Source organism: Heterocephalus glaber, unplaced genomic scaffold, assembly GCF_053883595.1.
Source record: "Heterocephalus glaber isolate CG9 unplaced genomic scaffold, H.glaber_assembly_v1.0 deba00001429, whole genome shotgun sequence".
Taxonomy (NCBI): Eukaryota; Metazoa; Chordata; class Mammalia; order Rodentia; family Bathyergidae; genus Heterocephalus; species Heterocephalus glaber.
This window is the reverse complement of record NW_028258294.1, coordinates 34,311,508-34,334,857: the sequence shown is the minus strand read 5'-3', so window position 1 is coordinate 34,334,857 and position 23,350 is coordinate 34,311,508. Positions and strand designations below refer to the sequence as shown.

The 23,350-nt window shown below is 38.6% G+C and overlaps 1 protein-coding gene across 8 annotated transcripts in view; it reads right to left on the bottom strand.

The window, feature by feature from the left end:
* The window catches only part of Kmt2a (lysine methyltransferase 2A), an 83,660-nt gene that overhangs the window by 36,587 nt on the left and 23,723 nt on the right, over nt 1–23,350 (bottom strand). For 6 of the 8 annotated variants that reach the window (XM_087212450.1, XM_087212451.1, XM_087212453.1 and 3 more), the window contains 9 exons: nt 14,865–14,934; nt 9,131–11,784; nt 7,299–7,476; nt 6,095–6,329; nt 3,576–3,640; nt 2,683–3,051; nt 2,313–2,386; nt 1,074–1,205; nt 409–522 (listed from right to left, as the gene is read on the bottom strand). In XM_087212450.1, coding sequence (XP_087068576.1) covers nt 409–522; nt 1,074–1,205; nt 2,313–2,386; nt 2,683–3,051; nt 3,576–3,640; nt 6,095–6,329; nt 7,299–7,476; nt 9,131–11,784; nt 14,865–14,934 — 3,891 coding nt within the window. The remainder of the gene's footprint in view (nt 1–408; nt 523–1,073; nt 1,206–2,312; nt 2,387–2,682; nt 3,052–3,575; nt 3,641–6,094; nt 6,330–7,298; nt 7,477–9,130; nt 11,785–14,864; nt 14,935–23,350) is intronic. The other 2 variants (XM_087212456.1, XM_087212457.1) reach the window with 1 other exon arrangement.

The following is a 23,350-nucleotide window of genomic DNA, read 5'->3' as shown; positions in this document are numbered from 1 at the left end:
TAACAAGAGGCAGATGAATATTCCATTAACCTAGTTAACCCAAGTTGTTCGTATGTCAGGCTGGTCATAACTTGAGGGTCCCCTGTAATTGCTGAGAACTTTGACAGCCAATATAAACAACAGTCTCTCTTTATAGAACACTTAGAATTTTTCCCATATTTGGACATTCAGCAGAAAAATCAGAACTTTAATAAAGACTGAATTTAAAAGGTGAGACTATTTGCTACTCTAAAAAGTAGTAGATTCCTTCCCAAAATTTTTAAAACATTCAAAAATATCTCACTAGCTGGTTTAAACAAGGAAATAGTACCTGCTCCCAAATGCCAGTAAAAGAGAACACAACAATTTCTTTCATCCACAGCAAAATAATCCACTGTTAACACTTCCTAGGATACAAAAAAGCCTTACCTCCACGTGGCCACTACTGGCACAGAGAAAGCAAACCACCCTGGGTGTTATAGGAACAGAGGTCAAGATTCCTAAGCCTCCCATCTCCCACACATTTTCTGCTTCACAATCCTCCTGTAGGGTGGGGGAGAGAGATTGCGATCACTTATGAAAAGTTTTACAATGACAAAATAAGAATGCAAAGACATAGCAGTGACATCTGAATATCAAGAGTATTTCATTTCAATGAATCCAAAAATAACTGCTGGTTTAAAAAATTTTAATCTCAGGCATAAACTAGCAAAAGGCTCATCTACTGTTTGAATTCTAGCTAAATATACAGCAAAGATATACTGGGACTGAATTTCCTTCATTTTATTAATTCAAGCAACCATAATGGTTTGCTCATTCCTGTGTGAAGTAATTTTCTCATATAATGCTCAGGGCATTACAAGTAGTGCATTTCAATGGCTGTCATCATTTTGTTCACAATCAATGACATTATAGTACGACACTGACTAGAGCGCTCCCAACACCTGAACTCACCTGCTAACTTTAGTTCTTATTTATTCCTCTAGTTGGTGCTGATTTCCTCTTTCCATACCATTAGTAGTAGCACCATTTTCTTTATTTAAAGTGCATGCCAATACATGCCAATAAACTCCATGATGATTAAACATTTTTACCTTAAAGTCCACTCTGATTCTGTGGACTCCATCTGCTGCGATTTTTTGCTTAGAGCTATTGCCATTGGAGAGAGTGCTGAGGATGTTCAAAGTGCCTGCATTCTCTGGCTTACTGACTGGTGGTGGTTTTTCCTATGGAAACAAAAAATGAATATAAAACGAAACTACTGGGCCAGGGATTTAGGTCAGTGGTTCTGCCGCCTGCCTCTCAAGCATAAGGACCCGAGTTCAATCCCCAGTACCAAAAAAAAAAAAAACAACAAAACTACTATATTCCCAGCACTCAGGAGGCGGAGGCAGGAGGATCACTACGAGTTCAAGGTCAGCCTGAAACTATATAGTGATACCCTGTCTCAAAAAAAAATTTTTTTTAATTAAAAAAAAAAAAACCACATCCAGGCCAGGGATTTAGTTCAGTGGTTCCGGCATCTGCCTCACAAGCACAGGTCCCAAACACATCCTATTTACCTTCACAGTTGTAACAGATGATAATGAAAATGCCAAATTTTATTAACAGATCTGGAAAACATGTTTCTAATATAAGTATTCTATAGAAACAGAAAAGTAATCTTCAGAGAATTTGTAAATCCTGTCTCTATAATAAATCGAAATAGTAAGGGGCCGGGGATTTAGCTCAGTGGTTTCACTGCCTGCTGCGCAAGTGCAAGGACTGTAGTTCAATCCCCGGTACCAAAAAAAAAAAAAAATAATAATAATAATAAAAAAAATCAAAGTAGTAGACACATGTATGGGTGATTTTTATAAATATTGTTACAGTCTGCTGAGAAAATTGCAAAAAACAATAAGCAGATTCCTAGGCTATAACATGTAGGGATATAAAGAAGGAGACAGCAAAAAGAGAAAGAGACCAAAAAAGACACAGTTAATTCTAAAGTTAGTTCAAAGAGGGCTGGGGTGTAGCTTGAGGGCAGAATGCTTGCTTAGCAGGTGTGAGGCCCTGGGTTCTATCCCCAGCACTACAAGGAAAATAAATAATAAAGTTAGTTCAAGAAATTCCTTGTTGGTCCAGGGATTGAGCTCAGTGGCACCGCACCTGCCTGGTTCTGAGTTTGATCCCCAGTACCAAAAAAAAGAAAAAAAAGAAATCCCAACCCTTGCCATCTACACAGAAACAGAAAAGCAGTTTCACTTGATCATGCAAATATCAAGGACAAGGCTTTTACCTACTGAATAGAACCCATCTGTGAGAAGTGGTAGAGAAACAAAGGCCCGCCTTACCTTTTCTTTTGGTTTTTGTTTTACAGGGATACTTGGGCGGGGAGCCACTTTTTTCTGTTTGCTTTGCTCTGGACCTAAAGAATTCAAAACAGATTGTAGTCAGTGCTGGCAATGACTGTGTTACGCTGTACTGGCCTGTGAAAAGAGAAGCTTTAAAAAACCAAACCAAAATAGGCTTCAAATAGGAAATCAAGGCAATATCTGTAACCTTTTTTTTTGGCTTCTATTTCTTTGTTATTATATAACAGTTTAAAAAGAGTTAATTCTCTTGAAGACTTAAAACATTTCAGGTTTCCAAATGCGGTTTCAGACACCAGGGCTTTTCTCCTATCACCTGTGTTCACCCATCCTTTCTGCCTTCTTCACTCACCTGACTCTGGGGGTGGAGGCTGCTTTTTCTTGGGCTCATTCGGTGTGGTTTTGGGAGCTTCTTTTCGTGGTGGTCCTGTGGTAGGTGGCTGAGGGGGGATGACAGGGGCTGGCTGTGAGACCTGCTTGCTGGACTTTCTGGAAGCTGGAGTGGCAACTTGTTTGGATTCAGGCCCGGGGACAGAGGCACTCCCTTCTTCACTCTTCTCTTCCGCTGGCTTTCTTGGAGGAGGCTCGCTACTACTCTTCTTTGGGGCAGGATCCTCTCGTGCTGATGGGGGGGGTTTCTGATTAGAGTCCACCACATTCTTCACCACAGTGCTCTCTTTCTTTTCACTGGTCTTTGACTTTTTCTCTTTCTTTTTCACAGCTAGGGAACAAAATAAGATCATCCATCTATAAGTGAGCAAAACTTTTGTTAAACAGACTTATGGAAATATAACATAATCTTTTTCTCATTTTCCTGCAGCTAAAGCTGGCAACTGCAAGGCTCAAAGAATTAGTGCTGTATTGATCAAATGAAGTAGCAGGTGCGAGGCCCTGGGTTCTATCCCCAGCACTACAAGGAAAATAAATAATAAAGTTAGTTCAAGAAATCCCTTCTTGGGCTGAGGATTGAGCTTACTTTCATTACTCTAGGAAATGGGATGAATTATAATTTTTATATGACATTAAAAATAAATTTACTATGGAAATTTCCAAACATATCCCCAAATACAGGCAAGAGTTGAACTCCCATGTATCTATCATCCACCTTCAATAACCACCATTTGCCCATGAAAAAGCAGTATTTTATGATAAAAAAGACCCTACTACTCTCTTTATACCGAACATATGTAGCTATATGACATTAAAGCAGGAAGTATTTGGGGGAAGACCTTTTCACAACATTACCTTTAGCTTGTTTCTGAAGGTAGGCTTTGGAAGGCATCCACTGTAGATTCTGACATTTTCTCATCCTAGGATGACATGGGACAAACCATAGGATAAATTGCATTTAAAAGGAAAGCAAATGAAACAAGTATTCATTTGTCTGTAAGAATCAGTGAAGTTTATTCTAGTTCATTTTGACAGCTGAAACAAGGACTGTTCATTACTTAGGTTAAATGTGAGCCTTTGAAATCCTTGGATCAATGGGCTGGGGATTTAGCTCAGTGGTTTTGCCGCCTGCTGTGCAAGCGCAAGGACCCAAGTTTGATCCCTGGTACCAAAAAATAAGATAAAAATCCTTCGATCAGCAATTTTACTCGCCTTTAGGATCTAAAAGGAACAAATATTAAAATAAAAAATTTTTTTTTCCAGTACCGGACATCGAACTCAGTACCTTGTGCTTGTGCATGGTGTCGCTGAGCTAAATCCCCGGCCCTCGAAATATTTTTGATATGAGACTCAAATTGATATGAGGCTCTCGTAACTCAATATTTGTGATTTTTTTTTGGTACTGGGGATTGAACTCTGGTCTTTGCACTTGCAAGTCATTGTAACTCAATATTGACTAGCATCACACACATAATGATCAGTTAATATTTCTTATACTGGTTCTTTATGAGATTTTATATTCATATTTACACAAAATGGACTGAAATCTCCAAAGTCCTTTGTCCGCCTCTATAATGCTACAGGTATATCTCATGGCTTTAATAGATATTTCACCCCTCAATTTAAATGTAATGAAACTCAAACTTAACTTGAAGTCTAAAATTATACCAAGGGCTGGGGATGTAGCTCAGTGGCACTACACCTGCCTGGCAAGCGCAAGGTCCTGAATTCAATCCCCAATACCGAAAATAAATAAATAATAAAATAAAATAAAACAAAATTGCACTAAATCCATGCCAACCACTGAGTTCAGTGCAATTTTATCCTGCTATCATATATCTTTTTGTAGTACATGAATTAATTCACATCTTACCATTAATGGGCCTGAGATAAGATTCTTGCTTAAGGCCAGACCAGCCAAAGCACAAAACTGCTTGTCTCTAGAAGCTCTTCCTTAAAGTTAATAACGCAGAGTTTCCCACAACTACGGTTTTAGTTGTTGTTGTTGTTTGTTTTTATGGTTCAGGATATTGAACCCTAGGCCTTTACACTGTCCTACATTCCCTGTTCCTCTTCGGTTTTCATTTTGCGACAGTATTTCACTAAGTTGCTAAGTTGGCCAGCCTGGGCTCAAACTTGCAATCCTCCTACTTCTGCCTCAACTATGCTTTATATTAACCACTTTCATGCTATTCATTCATTCAGCAATATCTAGTTTTTTCTGGGCACCTTAGTGAGATGCTGTAAAATTTCTGTTTAAGTGACTCCTGATTAATTTTAAACAAATTATCTGGCCACCTTAGTGAGATGCTCTATAATTTCTGTTTATGTGACTCCTGATTAATTTTAAACAAATTATTCCAGAAGGCAGAAAGTGCCTTACAAACTGACTATAAAGGGAGGAAGAAAGAGTATTAAAAAATTCTATACCAAAAATTCAAGCCAGGTGTGGTGGTGCATGCCTATAATTGAAGCTACTTGGGGAGGCTGACAGGAGGATTGCAAGTTGGAGCACAACCTGGGCAGTTTAGTGAGACTGTCTCAAAAAGGATTGGAGATGTACTCAGTAGTAAAGTATAAGCATCACCAAAAAACCAAAAGCACACCATCTGGACTCAGGCCTTTTTTCTTTTTTTGGTACTGGAGAACAAACTCAGGACCTTCTGCTTGCAAGGCAGGTGGCGGGACCACTGAGCTAAATCCCCAGCCCTAAAAACACACCATTTGTATGAAAAGAGTCTAAAAAAGGGTAGAGAACATACAGATTTAGGCAAGACATGCCAAAGTTTCCTGCATGCCCTAAAAGTGATTTCAGTTCTGACACATAAATATGCCTAAGTCTATCAAGTCTTTTTTTTTTCGTACCAGGGATCGAACTCGGGACCTTGTGCTTTCAAGGCAGGCACTGGAACCACTGAACTAAATCCCCAGCCTTGTATCAAGTTTTAAGAAGAAATTTTCCAGAGTGTCAATGACTAATATGGTAGTTATTAGTCATATATGGCTATTTAAATTTAAATTAATTAAAATTAAATGAAGTAAAAAATGTAGCTGTAGTTCTTTAGACACACTAACCACATTCCAAGTGCTTAATATCCACATGACTAGTGACTGCCACAGTGAACTGAGCATACGCAGAACACTTATGTTATTTTCATAACGTTCTATTAGAAAACATTGTACCAGAGTATTTATTTAAGCAGAGCCCAAACCTGAGCACCTCACATAGTCCAATTTTGCAGCTAATCTTGCAACTCAAGGAGATTCAATACAATCACCACTTTGTTTCCAAGTGCATCTCTGCATTAGACCAGAGATAAATAAGCAACCTCATGACTGGGAGAGGTCAGCATCTCAGAGTAAGATCCACTCACTTGCAGCACTGCTTCTTTATATTGCGGCCACCAAACTTGGGCTTGTCTAAGCAATTAGTGCAAACACCACAGTCCTCAGGGACCTGGCAGCCGGGACACTGCCCACACCGCCTTGATCGCCGTCCTTTCTTTACTGGTGGTTCCTGAGGTGCCTTGTTTCTGGTGACAGGTTTAATTGGTTTGATGGGTGGAGCAAGAGGTTCAGCATCTTCTGAGCCAGCAATTGATGACTTGTCTGTTAAAGAAATGTCATTAGTTCCAAGGGAGTATCGAACCCATTCTTGGGAGCAGAGAGGGGGAGCCTCAAAATTTCTGTATTATTAGATACATTTAAATCTCATTTTAACTGATAGTCCAAAACTGAAATAAATTATAATAAAAATATTTATATTGAGAACGCCCAAGTTTTAATTATTAAAATGTTTTTAAATCCCTATAACTTGCAGCTTAATGAAAGCAAAATTGCAAATACTAAAAAAGAAAAAAAAGTCTAATCTAAAATGAAGAATATGAACTGAATGCTTCTAAGGATTTTCTAAGCCTCCACATTCATTAAGAGCAACTACCCAAAATTTCAGAACTATATGGCAGTCATGAGAATGTTTCTCACAGACATACACTGCAGGAAGCATAATTGACCAAGGCCCCAGCTGCTTCGCGCTAGAATCCAGTGGTGTGAAAAAGCCACACTTACCACAGTGACAGTGACTCAGTGTGGCAGAGATACTAAGACAGGGTTCTTCCTGGGAGACACAAGACACCTCTGATAGCCAATTTTTATTCAAAGACTTCCTGACAACCTTGCCAAACCATTCTTAGACTGCATGGCAGTCTACAAAGGTTCTGCCCAACTTTCCCTGTCTCTCCTTCATGGGCATAGGACTTGCTTTACAGTCTGACAACTCTCAGCATTCCTTTGTTATCCCCCTTCTTTCTCACCCATTTCTTCTAATAAAAATCTTCATATATTTAATTCCTTCTAGCTATATGTTTTTTTAAAAGACCCAGACTAGGGCCAGGGATTTAGCTCAGTGGTTCTGCCGCCTGCCTCGCAAGCGCAAAGTCCCAAGTTTGAGCCCTGGTACCAAATTAAAAAAAAAAAAAGACCCGGTCTAACTATGAAGAGCCTATTGGGCACCCCAAGAATGACCAGCAAACAAACAAAAAATCTGCTCACACCCCAAGTGTGATCTCCTAGACCTACCATCATTCCCCATGGAAGACAAAATCTTTTCGCGTTCTTCCCATGGTAAGGCACTCAGGGTGGGCATGTCATCAGGAAACACAGCTCGTTTTCGGCCAAGGGCAACAGCAGCTCTTCTGCAGACATGTTTAATCCGAGGTCCTCGAACAGAGGTCTCTGATGAATCACTTTCTTGACCCTAAATTCAAAGCAGGCCAAAAACAATGACAACCATATATATTGTAAATATAACTAAATGACATATATACTTGATCAATTTACTATGATCTAGCATCAAAACATACAAGTCTAGTTCTTCTCAGCTGAGAAAATATATCAATATACAGAATCCAACTACTTCCATATTCTTAAATTAGCAACAAAAAAGCCTCTCCTCAAAAAACAGATCAAGGGGGCCGGGGATTTAGCTCAGTGGTTCTGGCACCTGCCTCACAAGCGCAAGGTCCCAAGTTCAATCCCCGGTACCAAAACCAAAAAAAACAACAACAAAAAAAACAGATCAAGGGCCAAAGATGTAGCTCAGCGGCACAGCACCTGCCTGGCAACCACAAGGTTGTGAGTTCAATTCCCAGAACAAAAAACAAACAAACAAACAGAAATCAACTAAGCTTCTATTTCCAATTAGACTTCTTTACAATTCTCAAAATTCAAGCTGCCAGTCTGTACAGTATTACTAAAACAGTATAATGTCAGCAAGGCTATTTTAACCAGTCTCTTTCTCGTATTTCCTTGATGAACACAGACAAAGGGAGGAAATAGCTTATAAATGGATGCAAAAAAAACCATGGCTCCAAACAGAAGTATCTCACATTTTAAAGAGCCACTGTCCCTATCATGAGGAGGCTAACCAAAAACATCCAACACAGTGTCTGAAATAAGTCCCTTACATTGCTGCTAAAACTGTCAACTGGGCAAAATTAATATAAATATGACCCTAGGTTGAATAACAAAACAAAACAACAAAACATTAAGCTGTGGCAATCTTAACCTAATTCGGCATGATAGTATGATCTACTATGTGATAATTTTTTTTTTTGAGACAGGGTCTCACTATGCAGTTCAGAGTGGCCTTGAACTTACTATGTAGCCCAGCCTGGTCTCAAACTCAGGGCAATCCTCCTGCCTCAGCGCCCCAAATGCTGGGATCACAGGTGTGTGCCACCACACTAGGCTGTAATAACTATTAAAAAAAAAACTTTAAGATCAAGTTTTCTCTGGGAAGGTCATGCCTCGTTCATTTTTTTTAAAAAAACTGCTGTTCTTGGCAAAAAATTGGCATCCTCTTAACAAACTGAATTCTACATCTTTTCTGTTCCACAATTTAAGGCTAAGTGCTTCTCACTGTATCCCACAAACATCTATTGCTCTAATCATCTACTACTCAGAGGAAGACAATGTTTGCCTCCAGTTTTTATTCTATCAGGGAAAGTGAAACAGTTTGATTATAAAAATATTTCTTCACAAGTAAGTCAACAGATTCCATTGCACCGAAATGATGAGGTACAAATAACTCACCATTCTCTGTAAAATTGTTCCATCTTTCAGCTACTTAGTTCACCACTTTGCCAGCTATCCACTGTTGCTTAAATACATTTCATACTTTTCCATCTCTACCGACACCATTCCTACTACATAGAAAGTTAGTACCTTGTTATTTTCTACTTATTTCTATCAGTCCTTGAAGGACCATTACAAATATTACCACCTCCACCATACTCTGCCTGATTACCATAACTGGAAGTAACTGAAACACTTAATTAACCTAACTAAACCTGCCCACAGGAAGGGTTTGGTAAACTGTTGTTTTTAACAGGTAAGGTGCAAATGAGTACCTGTGCTTTGGGCTGGTCAGTTTGTTTAAGACTCTTACTCTTCTCAATCTTGCAGAGCTGGGCTTTGGCCTTTTTTAGGAGGCTGGCAACCCTCTTGTCAGTCATTGGAAGCTTGTCTGCCTGAGCCAACATGGAGCCTATGGAGGAAGTGGAATGTTTAACAGTGCTAGATGAAGGAGTAGAAAGGCAGAGGGTTTTCTCCTTCTCCAGGGATGGGGCAGTTGGGCCGAGGTCCAAGTTGGTTTTTTCCAGATTTCCTCTCCCTTTCTTTATAAGTATTTTGGTTTTGACAGTTGTTGTATCCCCAAGAGTCACAGGAGCAATATCAGTCCCAGAATCAAGTGATGAAGACTTCTTCCGCCCTGTTGCTTTTTTGGCAGAAGATGAAGTGGCAACATCTTCACCAACAACCTTCTCTTTGGAAACCCTACCCACAGGATACAAAGCAGAACTACTCTGAATTTCTGATCCCTTTTTCCTTTTCTCTTTCCTTGACTCCCGCTTATTTTCCTTTTCTCTCTCTCGGTCTCTCTCTCTACTCTTGTCCTTCTCCACACTCTTGTCAGCATCTCGATCTTTAGACAGTTCATCGGGGGCCTTGTCTTTATTTCTCCCCTTCTCGGTCTGAGAGCCTGGGGTGAACCATGGGAAGAGAGGAGTAGGACTACTTGATGAAAACGGCTCTGCTGGAGCACTAGTTTGCTTCCTTGGTCTCTGATTTTTCTCTGTAGAGTCCCCAGACTGAGTCAGGGAATGAGAAGGAAAAGTAAAAGTTGGGTTTAAGGCACTAGTGGCAAGAGGACTAACAGAAATGCTTAATGAAGAAGAGACAGAAGATGGAGGAGTGAGAGGTGACAGCTCAGAAGTACTAAGCCTTCCGCTTCTTGTCCTCATGGAGTGAGAAGGAGATCTTGGTTCAGATCGAATAGGACTAAACACTTTTCTTTTCCTTTTTCTACTAGATACTCCTGAAGATGATGTACCAGCAGAAGTTCGATTACTAGGCAAGGTTACAGACTCAAATATTCTAGAGTGTGCCTCACTTGGAGTAAATCTTGGAGCTCTAAGAAGAGGGCTCCTTTTGTGCATATCAAACCTTGTTCCAGAATGGAGTGGTGAGAACAACCGGGCTGAAGCAGCAGTACCAGATGTAGAAAAACCAGATGCGAAGCCAACATCCTCAGGAGTTAGTGGAGGGGGTCGGAAATTATCAAATATTGGTTTACGAATCAGACCTTCTTTGGCATACTTTGCTGAGGAAAAGTATTGTGGCTCTGACCTAGAATGCTTTAAAGAAGTCCACCTAAACGTTGGCTCTCGCAAAATAGATTTTCGCTTCCCTTGCATGGGAGCAGCAGAGGCAGGCAAAAACGGTGATGCTAAGGGGATTGTTGGAGGCATAAGCCAAGGTGTGTGGTCAGAGATGCTGGAGGCTGGCTGCAGTGGAGGTGGGGGAGTAAGCAGAGGTGGAGGTGGAGAGGAGGAGGTCTGCTGCTGGGGGGCACTTTGAAGAGTTGATAATTTTTTAGTTGTTCTAGATCCAAAACTTCTCTCTGACACTGAGTACCTTCTGCTTCTCCTATCATTACTCTCATTTTCTGGGGACTGGGAAATAGGCAGTGGTGTATGAACTTCAGGGGTGTCACTCCGCTCTTCAGGAAGTACCTGAATCTCCTCAGAGGCCTGAGAATCTGTGGAGGTATCAACACTGGGGCTGCTAGATCGGGAAGAGTCTGAAGACATTTGAGAGGAGTGTTGAGAAGCTGCACTTGATTTTTCAGAAGATCCACAGGATGTGGCACTGAATCTACTATTCGGTGTAGACTCTAGTCGGGCTATTTTAATTGGAGGGTCATAATCTTCATCCTCTATGAACCGCCGAGGGGTTTTAATGATCCGGGAGGAGATAGCACTGACAACAGGCATGATGAACTGCCGGATATTTTTGACCTGTGTCTTCACCTTTCTTCCTTGCAGCTGAGCTGCTTCTTTCTCGATTTTCTTTTGAGCCCCCTTCTTTGCCCTCTGCAAGAGTTGCTTAGCAATTGTTGCATCTGTCCTTTTAGAAGAAGGAATAATCCTGACTGGTTTAATCCTTCGAGGGCTTTGTCTGACAATTGTCTTATCGTCTTTTGTGAGTGGAGGTGTTCCTTCCTTGTCTTTCCGGACCTTCTGGGGCTTTTCCAGTTCAGAATTAAGGAGGAGACTTGAAGGGGTCTTTATCCGTTCTGTTGAAGGAGGCCGTCCTCGCCGGCGTACAATCTGTACCCCTTTCCTTCCTATTTGAAGCTTCCCTGTCTTAAACTTAGACTTGAGAGGAGAAAGTTTACCTGCTCTTAATTTTTTAATCTTTGTGGCTTGCTGAAATGTAGCAGAAGGTGTCCGTTTAATTTTTTTCAGGCTATCTTCTTTGTTTCCCTTTGGTAACTCTACAATGTCCTTTCCATGTGTTATTTTAATTTTTACTCCAGGGAAGGTAGGAGGTCTTCCTCTTTTCTTTTCTATATTTTTAGACTCTTTCTTCTTGATCTTATCTCCAGATTTAGTCTCTGATTTATTTAAAGGGGAAAACACAGGTGGGTCTGAGAGGATAGCTGAATTTCGGTCAGAGCCACTTCTAGGTCTCCCACGAGGTTTTCGAGGACTAGTTTTAACTGTATATAGAAATTAAACAATGAAGAGCATATATTTAGCTGTGTAGTTCAGGTCTTAGCTAAGCTGAATATAATTAACACAGGCCATTTTGTACCAAACTTAACTTGGGTCTATTGAATCAATAAAATATCTTAATTGTATTTAGTTTGTTTTCATCAAAAATTTGCCTCAAAGAAATCAAGTAACATTCCACCTGAAAGAACGTTTAAATACTTTTTTGATACAAAAGTTAAGATGATGGTAAGAGGTTTTCAACTGAAAAGTAATGTAGAAAACTGATTTTCCTACAACTTATTTTTAAAAAAATCTATACTTCCTTATCCTAGCTACCCAGAGTAACATTTAAGAACATGCTTCTATTAAGGAAACCCAACTTTTCAGTTTGGAATTTTGGCTTTGAATAAATTTGAACAAGGTGCTCTTCAATCATTAATAACTTACACATGGGCTGGGGATTTAGCTCAGTGGTTCCACCGCCTGCCTCACAAGCGCAAGGACCAGAGTTCGATCCCCGGTACCAAAAAAAAAAAACTTACACAGGAAAAGGCTCCTATGTAACTCTGCATCCTATATTTTTAATCTGTTTACCAAAGTAAATTAAGAAAATTTTACTGAATAGAGAAATATTCATTCAGAGATCTCAGAACATCACTGAATACTGTAGAATGTGAACACTCTGTGAAATGACTAATGATGTATCCATTAATGTACTCTCCTATCTGGGCGGGGGGGTTCTTAAACTAGTTAGTCCCAAGTTACCAAAAGATTTAACTGTAAACATGTTAAGAGCAAATCAGCAACTCAATAAATCAGATTTCTTCTAAATAAAAGGAATGTAGCAGTTTATAAATTGCCTCAATTTGCTGTGTATCAAGAGAGTTAAGAAAACAAGACTGTCTCCAATACTCATATAAACCTGTATTAAAATATATTAAGATGGCCGGGGATTTAGCTCAGTGGTTTCACCGCCTGCCCCACAAGTGCAAGGACCTGAGTTCAATCCCTGGTACAAAAAAACTCTATATCTATATAGATATAGATATAGATATAGAGAGAGCATGCTATCATCTCTTCTTTCTTGACTTTTGAGTGTTTTATAAGACAACATTCTTCTGAGACTAAAACTTCCCTTCACAGGCACCAAAAGATTTAGGCCATTATGAACATTTTTACTACGGAGCTACTTTCTAAGAGAGCAGAAATCAACAAAGGTCTTATTGCTGAGCTTTCTATATATAAATGCATTCCTCACCAATTAACTTATGAAGTTTCCCTTAATAGATTAAAGATTTACAAATTCATTCTCAATATATACTAATTATAAAAAAAGGAATGGACTAGAACACAAGAAGCTACCTTTCACTTCTTAAATAATGATAGATATCCTGATGATTTTTAATAAAAAAGACAACTTTCACAATAAACTGATAACCAAGAAAAAAACTTAAGAGGAAACCATCATAAAAGAGTTGTCAATTAATAAAAACCACCTGTCCAGAAGTGTAAGATTTTTTATCATTGTGACTGACTTGAACTGGGCCACTCAGAGGACTTTCTTAATTTGGAAAGCCCTTTCTATTCTACTTTTGTTTTTTTGGTACCTGGGATTGAACTTGGGTCCTTGCGCTTGCGCAGCAGGTGACGAAACCACTGAGCTAAATTCCCGGCCTTTCTATTCTACTTTTAAAATAAGCTTCTGATACTTAAGTAGAAAAAACCACTTCTGGTGCTAACTTTCTTAATTCACAACACATCCAAAGAACTCACACACTGGTTATACATAATTGCTCATGGGTATTTTCTTGGCCTCATCTGTCAGCTGTAAATGAAGAGTTAGAGCAGATGATCCCTAAAATCCCTTTCCTATATGAAATTTTAAAATTTTTTATCACATCTTTTTTTTTGTTTTTTGAGACAGGGTAATTCAGGCTGGCCTCAAACTCAAGGCGATCCTCCTGCCTCAGCCTCCTGAGTGCTGGGATTACAGGCATGCACCAACAAGCCTGGCTAAGATGTCATCACATTTTAAACAGAACATAGCCTCTGTCTAAGTAACACAGACACTTAAGACACTATTAGCTAACTTCTCCTAAATAGAAAAGAAAAATTGTCAACTTGGGTGTCTGAGTTAGATTACTATATAACAGTTACAGCGAACCTTCTAGAGCTTTCAGTGATAACAAGCAGCTAGCTGCAGCACAAGCACCAAAGGCCTGTTACCACAGTTGTATAACACGATGACTCTTTACGTGATACCCTTTAAGCAAACAACACAAACTAAGTCAGTGACAAAGTGCAAAATCTGAGTGTTATCATTAAGTCTAAAATGTACCAATAAATGTTTTGCCATAGAAAAAAAGAGCAAAATCTGCTAACGGCAGCATACCTAAGTAGATAGTCTATCCATACAAAATCAAAGCCATACAAGAAGTCAGAATGTCAGCAAGATGGGGAATGTATTTTCCAATAGAAGATCTTCAGCTCTCTCTCCTACAGAACTGAATTATGCAAACTGTTAAATATTATTTCTATTGAGGACCTTTTCCTAGAAACTGCCTGAAAGTCTAGAATTTCAAGATAGTATAGATATTTTGTCTGTGACAAAAATGACAAACATTGTAAATGGAAACACCCCCATATAACTTTTTTTCTTTATTTTAATAGTCTTTCAAGGATCAGGTAAATAGTTTCACATAGCACCATATTTTACTTTTAGTTCTTTGACAATAGAACAGATTTCATCGTAAAACACAATGGCCAAATTATTGCTAAAGGCATATTAGCATTTTAATATGAAATTGTAAATCTGAGTATACTTTTAGTAGGCTATCTTCAAGCCTATCATGTTTCCCCATAATTCTGTGTAAACCTATCTCCCAAGCTCCAAGTAGTTCCAGAGAGCATACTAAATAAAGCAAAGGTAGTCTGACAGAGAAGCATCCCACAGAGAAATCTAGTTTATAAGTAATTTCCTATCCACAGAGTTGTAGATCATCTTTTAAATGCAAATATGGCAAAAGGAAGCCACAACCTTCTAACAAATAGAACTTAAAGGCACCATGTGCTTAACTGGTCATACCTGAAGGAGACCTTGTGGGACTTCGCACTCTGACTTCTTCATCTGAGCCAAAACCTAAGAACTGCTCATCCTACAACAAAGGAAAATTATTTTAAAATCAGAGGCAAAAACATGAACATGAACATACCCCAAAGAAATGCCCAGAGGAGACAAATGAATTTGGAAAATTAGTCTCTACATATTAATTATCATCATTCAAATGGATACTACAAAATAACTAACATTGAAATACATGTACCCAGGCATACAGTTTCATCATAGACAAATGAGAATTGTTTAGTAACTGAACAATGCATTGAAATTTCATCTTTGGTGCATAGTACACATGGGTAGTCCTAAATGTCAAACTACAGATACAGCCCAAAACAATTAAAGGATAACTTTAATTCAAGTAAGCAAATCAGTACAATGGTAGAAATATACAGCCCCAATAAAACAAATGCTTTTCAACAAGTATTTAAGTCTACAAGAACATAAGGAATAACATAAACAATAATCTCTAGCCTACTAAATATTAATAGAGACTGAATGTGCCATAAGTGTCAGTTCCTTAACTCAGGAATTGACATTTAGATGTGATTTGTATACATTTGAGATCCAGAGATTCTCAACATGCATTTTATGGCATCATTTTAAAATGCCCTGTGATAAGAGACTTAATGGTGGGCAGCAGCTTTGGTGAAAGACATCATAAATTGACTACATATAGGGTGAAATCCTTTCACTTACAGGAACACATCTTATTTTTAGTTCCAGCAAAAGACAAAAATGCAAAAATGTCTTGCCTCTAACTTTTAACTGCCTTAAAAAAAAATCTAAGGATTCATTAAAATTCTCAAGAAAGTCTATTGAAACAAACTGATTAACAAATTCACTGATTCACAGAAACTAATTCAAGTCCTTTCCAGAGAAAGACACAGAGACAGAATTTCAAATTCTAAAAATAAAATCCACATAAAAACAGAAAGAAAAAAAATGAAGAACAGACTTGTTTGAACCTCCAGTTCACATTGGTTAAATCTCAGACTAAGTTCCAATGATTAAAGCCCCTAGATTTCTCTCTTAAGAGCTAAGCTCACATATATGTGAATGAAATTGGTGGGTTTTCTGCTGAAGTTAGATCTTTACCTTGTTAGTTTAAAACTAGAGCCAGTGCTAATCTTTTCTTTTCTTTTTTTTTGGTACCGGGGATCGAACTCGGGTCCTTGAGCTTGCACAGCAGGCGGAGAAACCACTGAGCTAAATCCCCGGCAAGTGCTAATCTTTTTAAATACTCTTCCATCAGGAATATATTAAAAGGTAAGTAACTTTTTAGACAGATTAGCAGATTCAATTCAAATTTAAATGCATTTATGGAGCAAAATACTTGGGGCCAAGCCTTTGTACATTACAATTGAGACAATTCTCATTAGATCCTAAAAAAATTTTTTTTATCCTTTGAGATTGCTAAGATTAAACTATTTAACAAAAAGCTGAAATTCCTTTCAAAGAGATTTATTTGTATTATAATTCTAAGAAGGTATTAAGATTAAATATAAGGAATATATACTGAGTACTTTTTTTAAAAGTTTAAAAGCAAATTCTTAAATTCTTTTTGCTTTAAAAATTTATAGTAGACTCTTATTGTGAAGCATCATTTGTAAGTAAGAAAAATTCTTCTCTTCATTGTAAAACAAGTTAGGACATAACCTAGGACATGTGGAAATGAACTCCAAATAAATTTCTGCAATGATTTTTCAGGATTTATACTTGTAGGCTACAATGTTACCAAAAAAGACAAAACTTAACAAAAATCCAAATAACAACATTATACTAAATGGGGCAAAATTGAAGGCATTTTTTCTAAAATCAAGACCAAAACAAGGGTGTCCACTCTCAACATTTCTCTTCAATAACAGCTACAGTAACCAGTCAAGAGAAAGAAAGAAATGGATAAAGTATAGAAAAGGAAGAAGACAATTATCCTTATTTGTAGAGCACATGATCCTTTACATAGAAGAACCCCCAAACTCCAAGACTCTTAGAACTAATAAACAAATTGAGCAAAATAGCAGCATACAAAATCAATATACAATATCAATACTGTTCTTATACACCAACAATGAACCTCCTGAGAAGTAAATCAAGAAAACAATCTGATTAAAACAATAGCTTAAAAAAAAGTTAATTCCGGGCAGGGGATTTAGCTCAGTGGTTTCGCCGCCTGCACAAGTGCAAAGACCTGAGTTTGATCCCTGGTACCAAAAAAAATTTAAAAATCAAAAAAGTTAATTCCTAGGAATTAATCTAACCAAGAAAGTGAAAGATCTCTGTAACAAAAACTAGAGTACTTAGAAAAAAGATACTGAAGAGGACATCAAAAAATAGATGTCCCCTATTCCTGGATAGGCAGAACCAATATTGTCAAAATGGCCATACTTCCAAAACACATATAGATTTAATACAATCCTAATTAAAAAACAAACAGCATTCTTCACAGAACTAGAAAAAAAAACCCCTAAGATTTATATAGAACTGGAAGAGACCCAGAATAATAAAAGCAATCCTGCGAAACACAATTGGAACAGGAAGCATGACAATCCTGGATTTCAAGTTATATTACAAAGCTACAGTGATAAAAACAGCATGATGGGCCAGGGATTTAGCTCAGTGGTTCCAGTGCCTGCCTTGCAAGGACAAGGACCCAAGTTTGATCCTTGGTACCAAAAAAAAAAAAAAACCAACAACAACAGCATGATACTGGGTCAAAAATAGACATGTGGTGGGGCCGGGGAGTTAGCTGAGTGGTTCCGCAGCCTGCCTTGCAAGCACAAGGTCCCGAGTTTGATCCCCGGTGCCCCCCCCCCCCCAAAAGACGTGTGGTTCAATAGGAAAGAACTGAGGATGCAGAAACGATACCAGGCACATTCAGCCATCTGATCTTTGACAAAGAGGCCAAAAACATACACCGAAGGAAAGATAGCCTCTTTAACAAACGGTGCTGTGAAAACTGGTTGTCCACCTCAGAAAAATGAATCAAGACCTGTTTCTCTTACCCTGTACTAAAATCACATCAAAACCGATTAGAGTCCTATATATTAAAGCAGAAACAATGAATCTACTATAAGATAAAAAATGTAAAACTTCTGAAGACATAGGCATAGGCAAAGACTTTCTGAACGAACCAATTGCACAAAAAAACCAATGATCAGCAAATGGGATTATATCAAATTAGAAAGCTGCACAGAAAAAAAAAAAAGAGAAGAGACTATCTACAAAATGGGAAAATTTTTGCCAGCTACCCCTCAGACATTATCTACAACATATCAAGAACTCAAAAAATCAGACCCCCCAAATAAAAGACCCAATCAAAAAATACCATTTGAAAAGACACTTTTCAAAAGAAGTACAAATAGCCAATAAGTAAATGAAAAAATGTCCAGCACCTTTGGTCATTAGAAAAATGCAAATCACGACAGGTGTGGTAATCCTAGCACTAAGGAGGCTGAGGCAGAAGGCTGAAGGCTTGCCGAGAGTTGGAGGCCAGCCTGGGCTACACAGTGAGTTCAAGGCCAGCCTGAAGTACAAAAAGTAAGACCTTGTCTCAATGAATGAATGAATGAATGAATGAAAGGAAGGAAGAAAGGAAGCAAGGAAGGAAGGGAAGGAGGGGAGGAGGGAGGGAGGGAGGGAGGGAAAGGAAGAGAAAGGAAAAGAAAGGAAGAAAGGAGCCAGGGATTTAGTTCAGTGGTTCTGTAACCTGCCTCGCAAGAGCAAAGTCCCCAGTTCAATCCCCGGCACCAAAACAAAACACAAGAAAGAAAAGGGAGAAAGAAAGAAGAGGGAGGGAGGGAGGGAGGGAGGGAGGGAAAGAGAGAGAGGGGAAGAGCAGGGAGGGAGGGAGGGAAAAGAAAAGAGCAAATAGGGGCCGGGGATTTAGCTCACTGGTTCCAGTGCCTGCCTTGCAACCGCAAGGTCCCAAGTTCGATCCCCCGTACCAAAAAAAAAAAGAAAAGAGCAAATAAAAACAACACCAAGTTTCCATCTTACTCCAGAAAGAATGGCTATCATCAAGAACAAAATGCTCTTGAGGTTGCAGGGAAAAAAGAATCCTTCTACACTGCTGGTAGGAATGAAAACTAGTAGAGCCAATATGGAAATCACTATGGAGATTCCTCTAAAACCTGAAAACAGAAATTCCATTTGACCCAGTTATAGCTCTTCTGGTTATCTTCCCAGAAGAGTTAAAAACATCATATTACACTGACATATGTATATCCAAGTTTACAGCAGCACAACTCATAATAGCTAAATCTTACAAGTAATCTATAGGCCCATCAGCTGAATGAATGGATAAAGAAAATGTGATATATATGCACAAGGGAGTACTACTCAGCCATAAACAATGGCACATTTAAGCTATTTGTAGAAAAATGGATACAAATTGAGTACATAATGTTAAGTGAAATAAGTCAGACGTGGAAGGTTAAATATCATGGTTTATCTTACATGAGAAACCCAAAATATAAATAATTTAAAAAGCAAAATAAAAGATGATAGGAGCTGGGCGTGGTGGCGCACACCTGTGATCCCAGTACTCCAGGAGGCTGAGGTAGGAGGATCACCGCAAGTTTCAGTCTGGGCTACATAGTGAATTCAAGGCTAGCCTGAACTACAAAAAATGAGACACTGTCTCAAGACAAAAAAAAAGAAAAAAAAAAAGATGAGATGATAGATAACAGGGAGATAGACTTTATGGATACAGGAAGGAGATCTGGCAATAAAGGAGCATAGAAAGAATACAGTGGGGAAGAGGAAGTGAAAAGAATCAAGATGCAATATACATATGTACCAATACCCTATAATAAATATGTTTATTATGTATCACAAACATACACTAATAAAAAATTTTTTAAACACAAGTAATCTAAAAGTTTATCACAATAATGAAAATTCCATACAGTTAACTGTAAGATTGTGCTTTGGGGCCTGGGGATTTAGCTCAGTGGTTCCGGCGGCTGCTTCCCAAGTGCAAGGTCCCGAGTTTGATCCCCGTACAAAAAAAAAAAAAAAAAAAAAAAGATTGTGCTTTGGGGCAGATTTATTTTTGCTGGAGATTGAACCCAGGGTTGTAGGCATGCCAAGCATGCACTTCAACACTGAACAAAACTCCCCCAGCCCAGAAAAAAAAAATAATTACAACTGGACCAGGGATTTAGCTCAGTGGTTCCACTGCCTGTCTTGAAGCGCAAGGACCTGAGTTCGATCCCTGGTATCAAATAATAATAATAATAATAATAATAATAACAGTAACCCTAAAATGTATTTTGAGAAATAAAGCACAGAAAATGGGCAATGGTAAATTACTTCAAAAGTTGTAAAACACTCAAAATAATCATAGAAATCCTATACTTTGGAGAGGGATGCAGACCGATCCTCTGCTGGCACGAGAATGAGACAGGACAGCAATGATTCTGGGGAGAAGGCTTGGTTTAAGGCGGGAGTGCAAACCTATGGCATGCATGTCACAGCAGGCACTCAGAGCCCTCCCAGTCAGCACATGAGTGAAGTTGCCCCAGCATCACCCTAGCAGCCTAGTATTGGATACTCAGGTTTAATTGCAGTGTTGGCACTTTGCAGTAAGTGGGTTTTGGGTTGCAGTTTGGGCACTCGCTCTCTAATAAAAGGTTTGGCACCAATGGTTTAGGGTCTCAGTTCTGACACTTTTAGGCTATGTGATCTTAGACAAGTTACTTCCTATCTGTCTCTAAATTTCTTCATTTATTTATTTATTTTTAAATTTCTTCAGTAACTGAAGCATTGTAGGGCTGGGGATTTAGCTCAGTGGTTCTGGTGCCTGCCTCGAAAGCACAAGGTCCAGAGTTCGATCCCGGTACCAAAAAAAAAAAAAAAAAAAAAGCATTGTAAGGAGCATATGAAATAACATGCAAAATCACTTAGAAAACTGTAAGGTAACATACATATAGTAGTTCCTACGGTATTGTGGTAGAAGAAACTGAAACTTCTCAGCGCCCAAGTGAGTTGCCCAAGATCAAACAGGTAGCAACAAAGAAGTGATGTATCTGAACTGGGTGTAGACACTATTGGTCTACCATAATTTTACAACTAAAACCATAATTAAGAATTTAAGAGTTAAATAAGTCATCTATAGTACAAAAATTGTTATTCTATTAGAATAACAATGACGGACCGGGGATTTAGCTCGGTGGTTTCGGGCACAAAGGACCCGAGTTCGATCCCCTGTACCAAAAAACAAAAAAAGATGAATAGAATAACAATGACCATTTTCAGATCCTTCAAGTTTTCGATGAATTTTTTTTTCCTTTACCTCTATTATCCTCATGGAACAACCTAATAACCTAAGTATACGCCGTTATGCTCATTATCAACAACCTCAATGAGTCACTTTCTATAGTTCAAACTTTCACAAAATCTAACGATAAAATCCTATTTGCAATGATTTCCAAAAAGAGCACCATTGAGATTTCAAGCATCAATTCCCCTGCCACTCCCTACCAGGGATCAAAGTCAGGACCTTGGGCTTGCCAGGTAGGTGCAGTGCCACTGAGCTACATCCCTGGCCCAATCAAGCAGCAATTTAACCGTTAATATTTAAAAGCTTCAAAGTAGCTTCCAAAATGACAGCATTATTTATTTCCCTTCTAATATTAGTTGGAGTAAGATTAGAATGGAGTAAAGTGGTATAAGACTATAATCCCAGGGCTCTGGGAAGCTGAGGAAGGAGGATTGCAAATTTGAGCCCAGCCCGGATAGCTTAGCAACTTAAGTAAGATTCTGTCTCAAAATAAAAAATAAAATAAAGGGCTGGAGGCATAGTTCAATGTGAAGGCCCTGGGTTCAACCCCAATACCTCAAAACAAAGAAAATAGAAGAGATGAAAAGAGAAAAGAGTATTCAAAAAGGACTACTATTACTCAAGAACTTTCCTTTTCCTTGAAATATAAGTTGATTTAAGCAGGCTTTTAAAAAATAATTTCATTGTTTAAAGATTCCCACCAGCTTAGCTAAAAACAAAAGCTGTCACTGTTAGGTCAAAGAGTCCTAGTCTTCTAACTGCACTTCCAATTCTATGGAATTGAGTGAGTGAATGAGGGAATGAGTGAGTGAGTGAGTGAATGCATGAGTGAGTAAATGAATGCAAAGCCAAGCTGAGAAAGCACTGGGAAAGAATACCACAAGAGAGTGTTCCCCAAAAAGCCCTTGTTCCACACACTGCACTGTCGTCAGCAATAAGCCTCTCATCTGGCTCCATCACCTACTTTAAACATGTGGGGTCAGCCAGGGATTTAGCTCATCGGACTGCACCTGCCTTACAACCACAAGGTCCTGAGTTGGATCCCCAGTACAGGGTGGGGGTGGGGGCATGTGGGGTCTCTGGGAATGTAAACAGGTAATAGTCTTGGCTTCCAAAGATTCAGATTGCATAGAAATCAAAAGACTATAGCAATACCTATACAAAAAGAGGAACAAAAGGAGCTGCAATAAGTCCATGTTTGGCACGTATCATCCAAAGCCTGAAAAGCCCTGAACAGAGAGGGTACAGGAGACATGCTGCATATGACCAAGGAGTCCTGGGACTTGGCTGAGACAGCCATTTATCATGCATTCTTCAACACAGCCTTCTCTGAAGAAGATGGCACCCCAAGACAGAGTACAGACAAGACCTGTGAGGACTGTTTCTTCCAGCCAATGATGTTCTTGGAGACCAGACTGCAAAGATTTTAACATCTTCTTATCTCCAAAGACAAAATGCCTTTGCCAAGTTCAGCACTATAAGAGACTGTCAAATCACATTTAACATCCGGTGGCCATTACAGAAAATTAACGTCACTTCTTAAGTGAAATCTAAATGTAGAAATAACAAATATGTAGAATTACACTTAACCATAACTCTGGGGTAATCACCTTAGTAAGTTCATTCTACTCACAAATACCTTCACTCTGTTGTTTTGTTTCTTTATTTTGAGATAGGGTCTCCTTATGCAGTTCAGGCTGACCTTGAATTCAGTGATCATCCTGCCTCAGCCTCCCGAGTGCTGGGATTACAGGTGTGTCCTACCACACTTGACCTGTTTATTGTTTTATGTGTTTCTATTCTTTGGCAGTGCTGGAGACTGAATCTAGGCCCTCATACATGCTAGGCAAGTCCTCTACTGATCTATACTGGCAGCCCAACATTTAGGATTTTCATTTATTAGCAGAATTTTAATTCTTTAGTTGCTACCTATATTTGTGATGGAAGCAACAGGAATATTTTTCCTACAAGATAACCTAAGTAAATCCAAATAAATATTATAGGTGTTTACATATAAATATAATGAAAACATTTTAGAAAAATAAATGAAATACTGTTTTCAAGGAATTGTGTATGAATAGACAACTTTTCAAACAAAGCAGTATTTCATTTACTTGTTCTTTCAAAAAACATTTACTTTTGCCCCAAGGCTATTTAAAATGCAAAATTG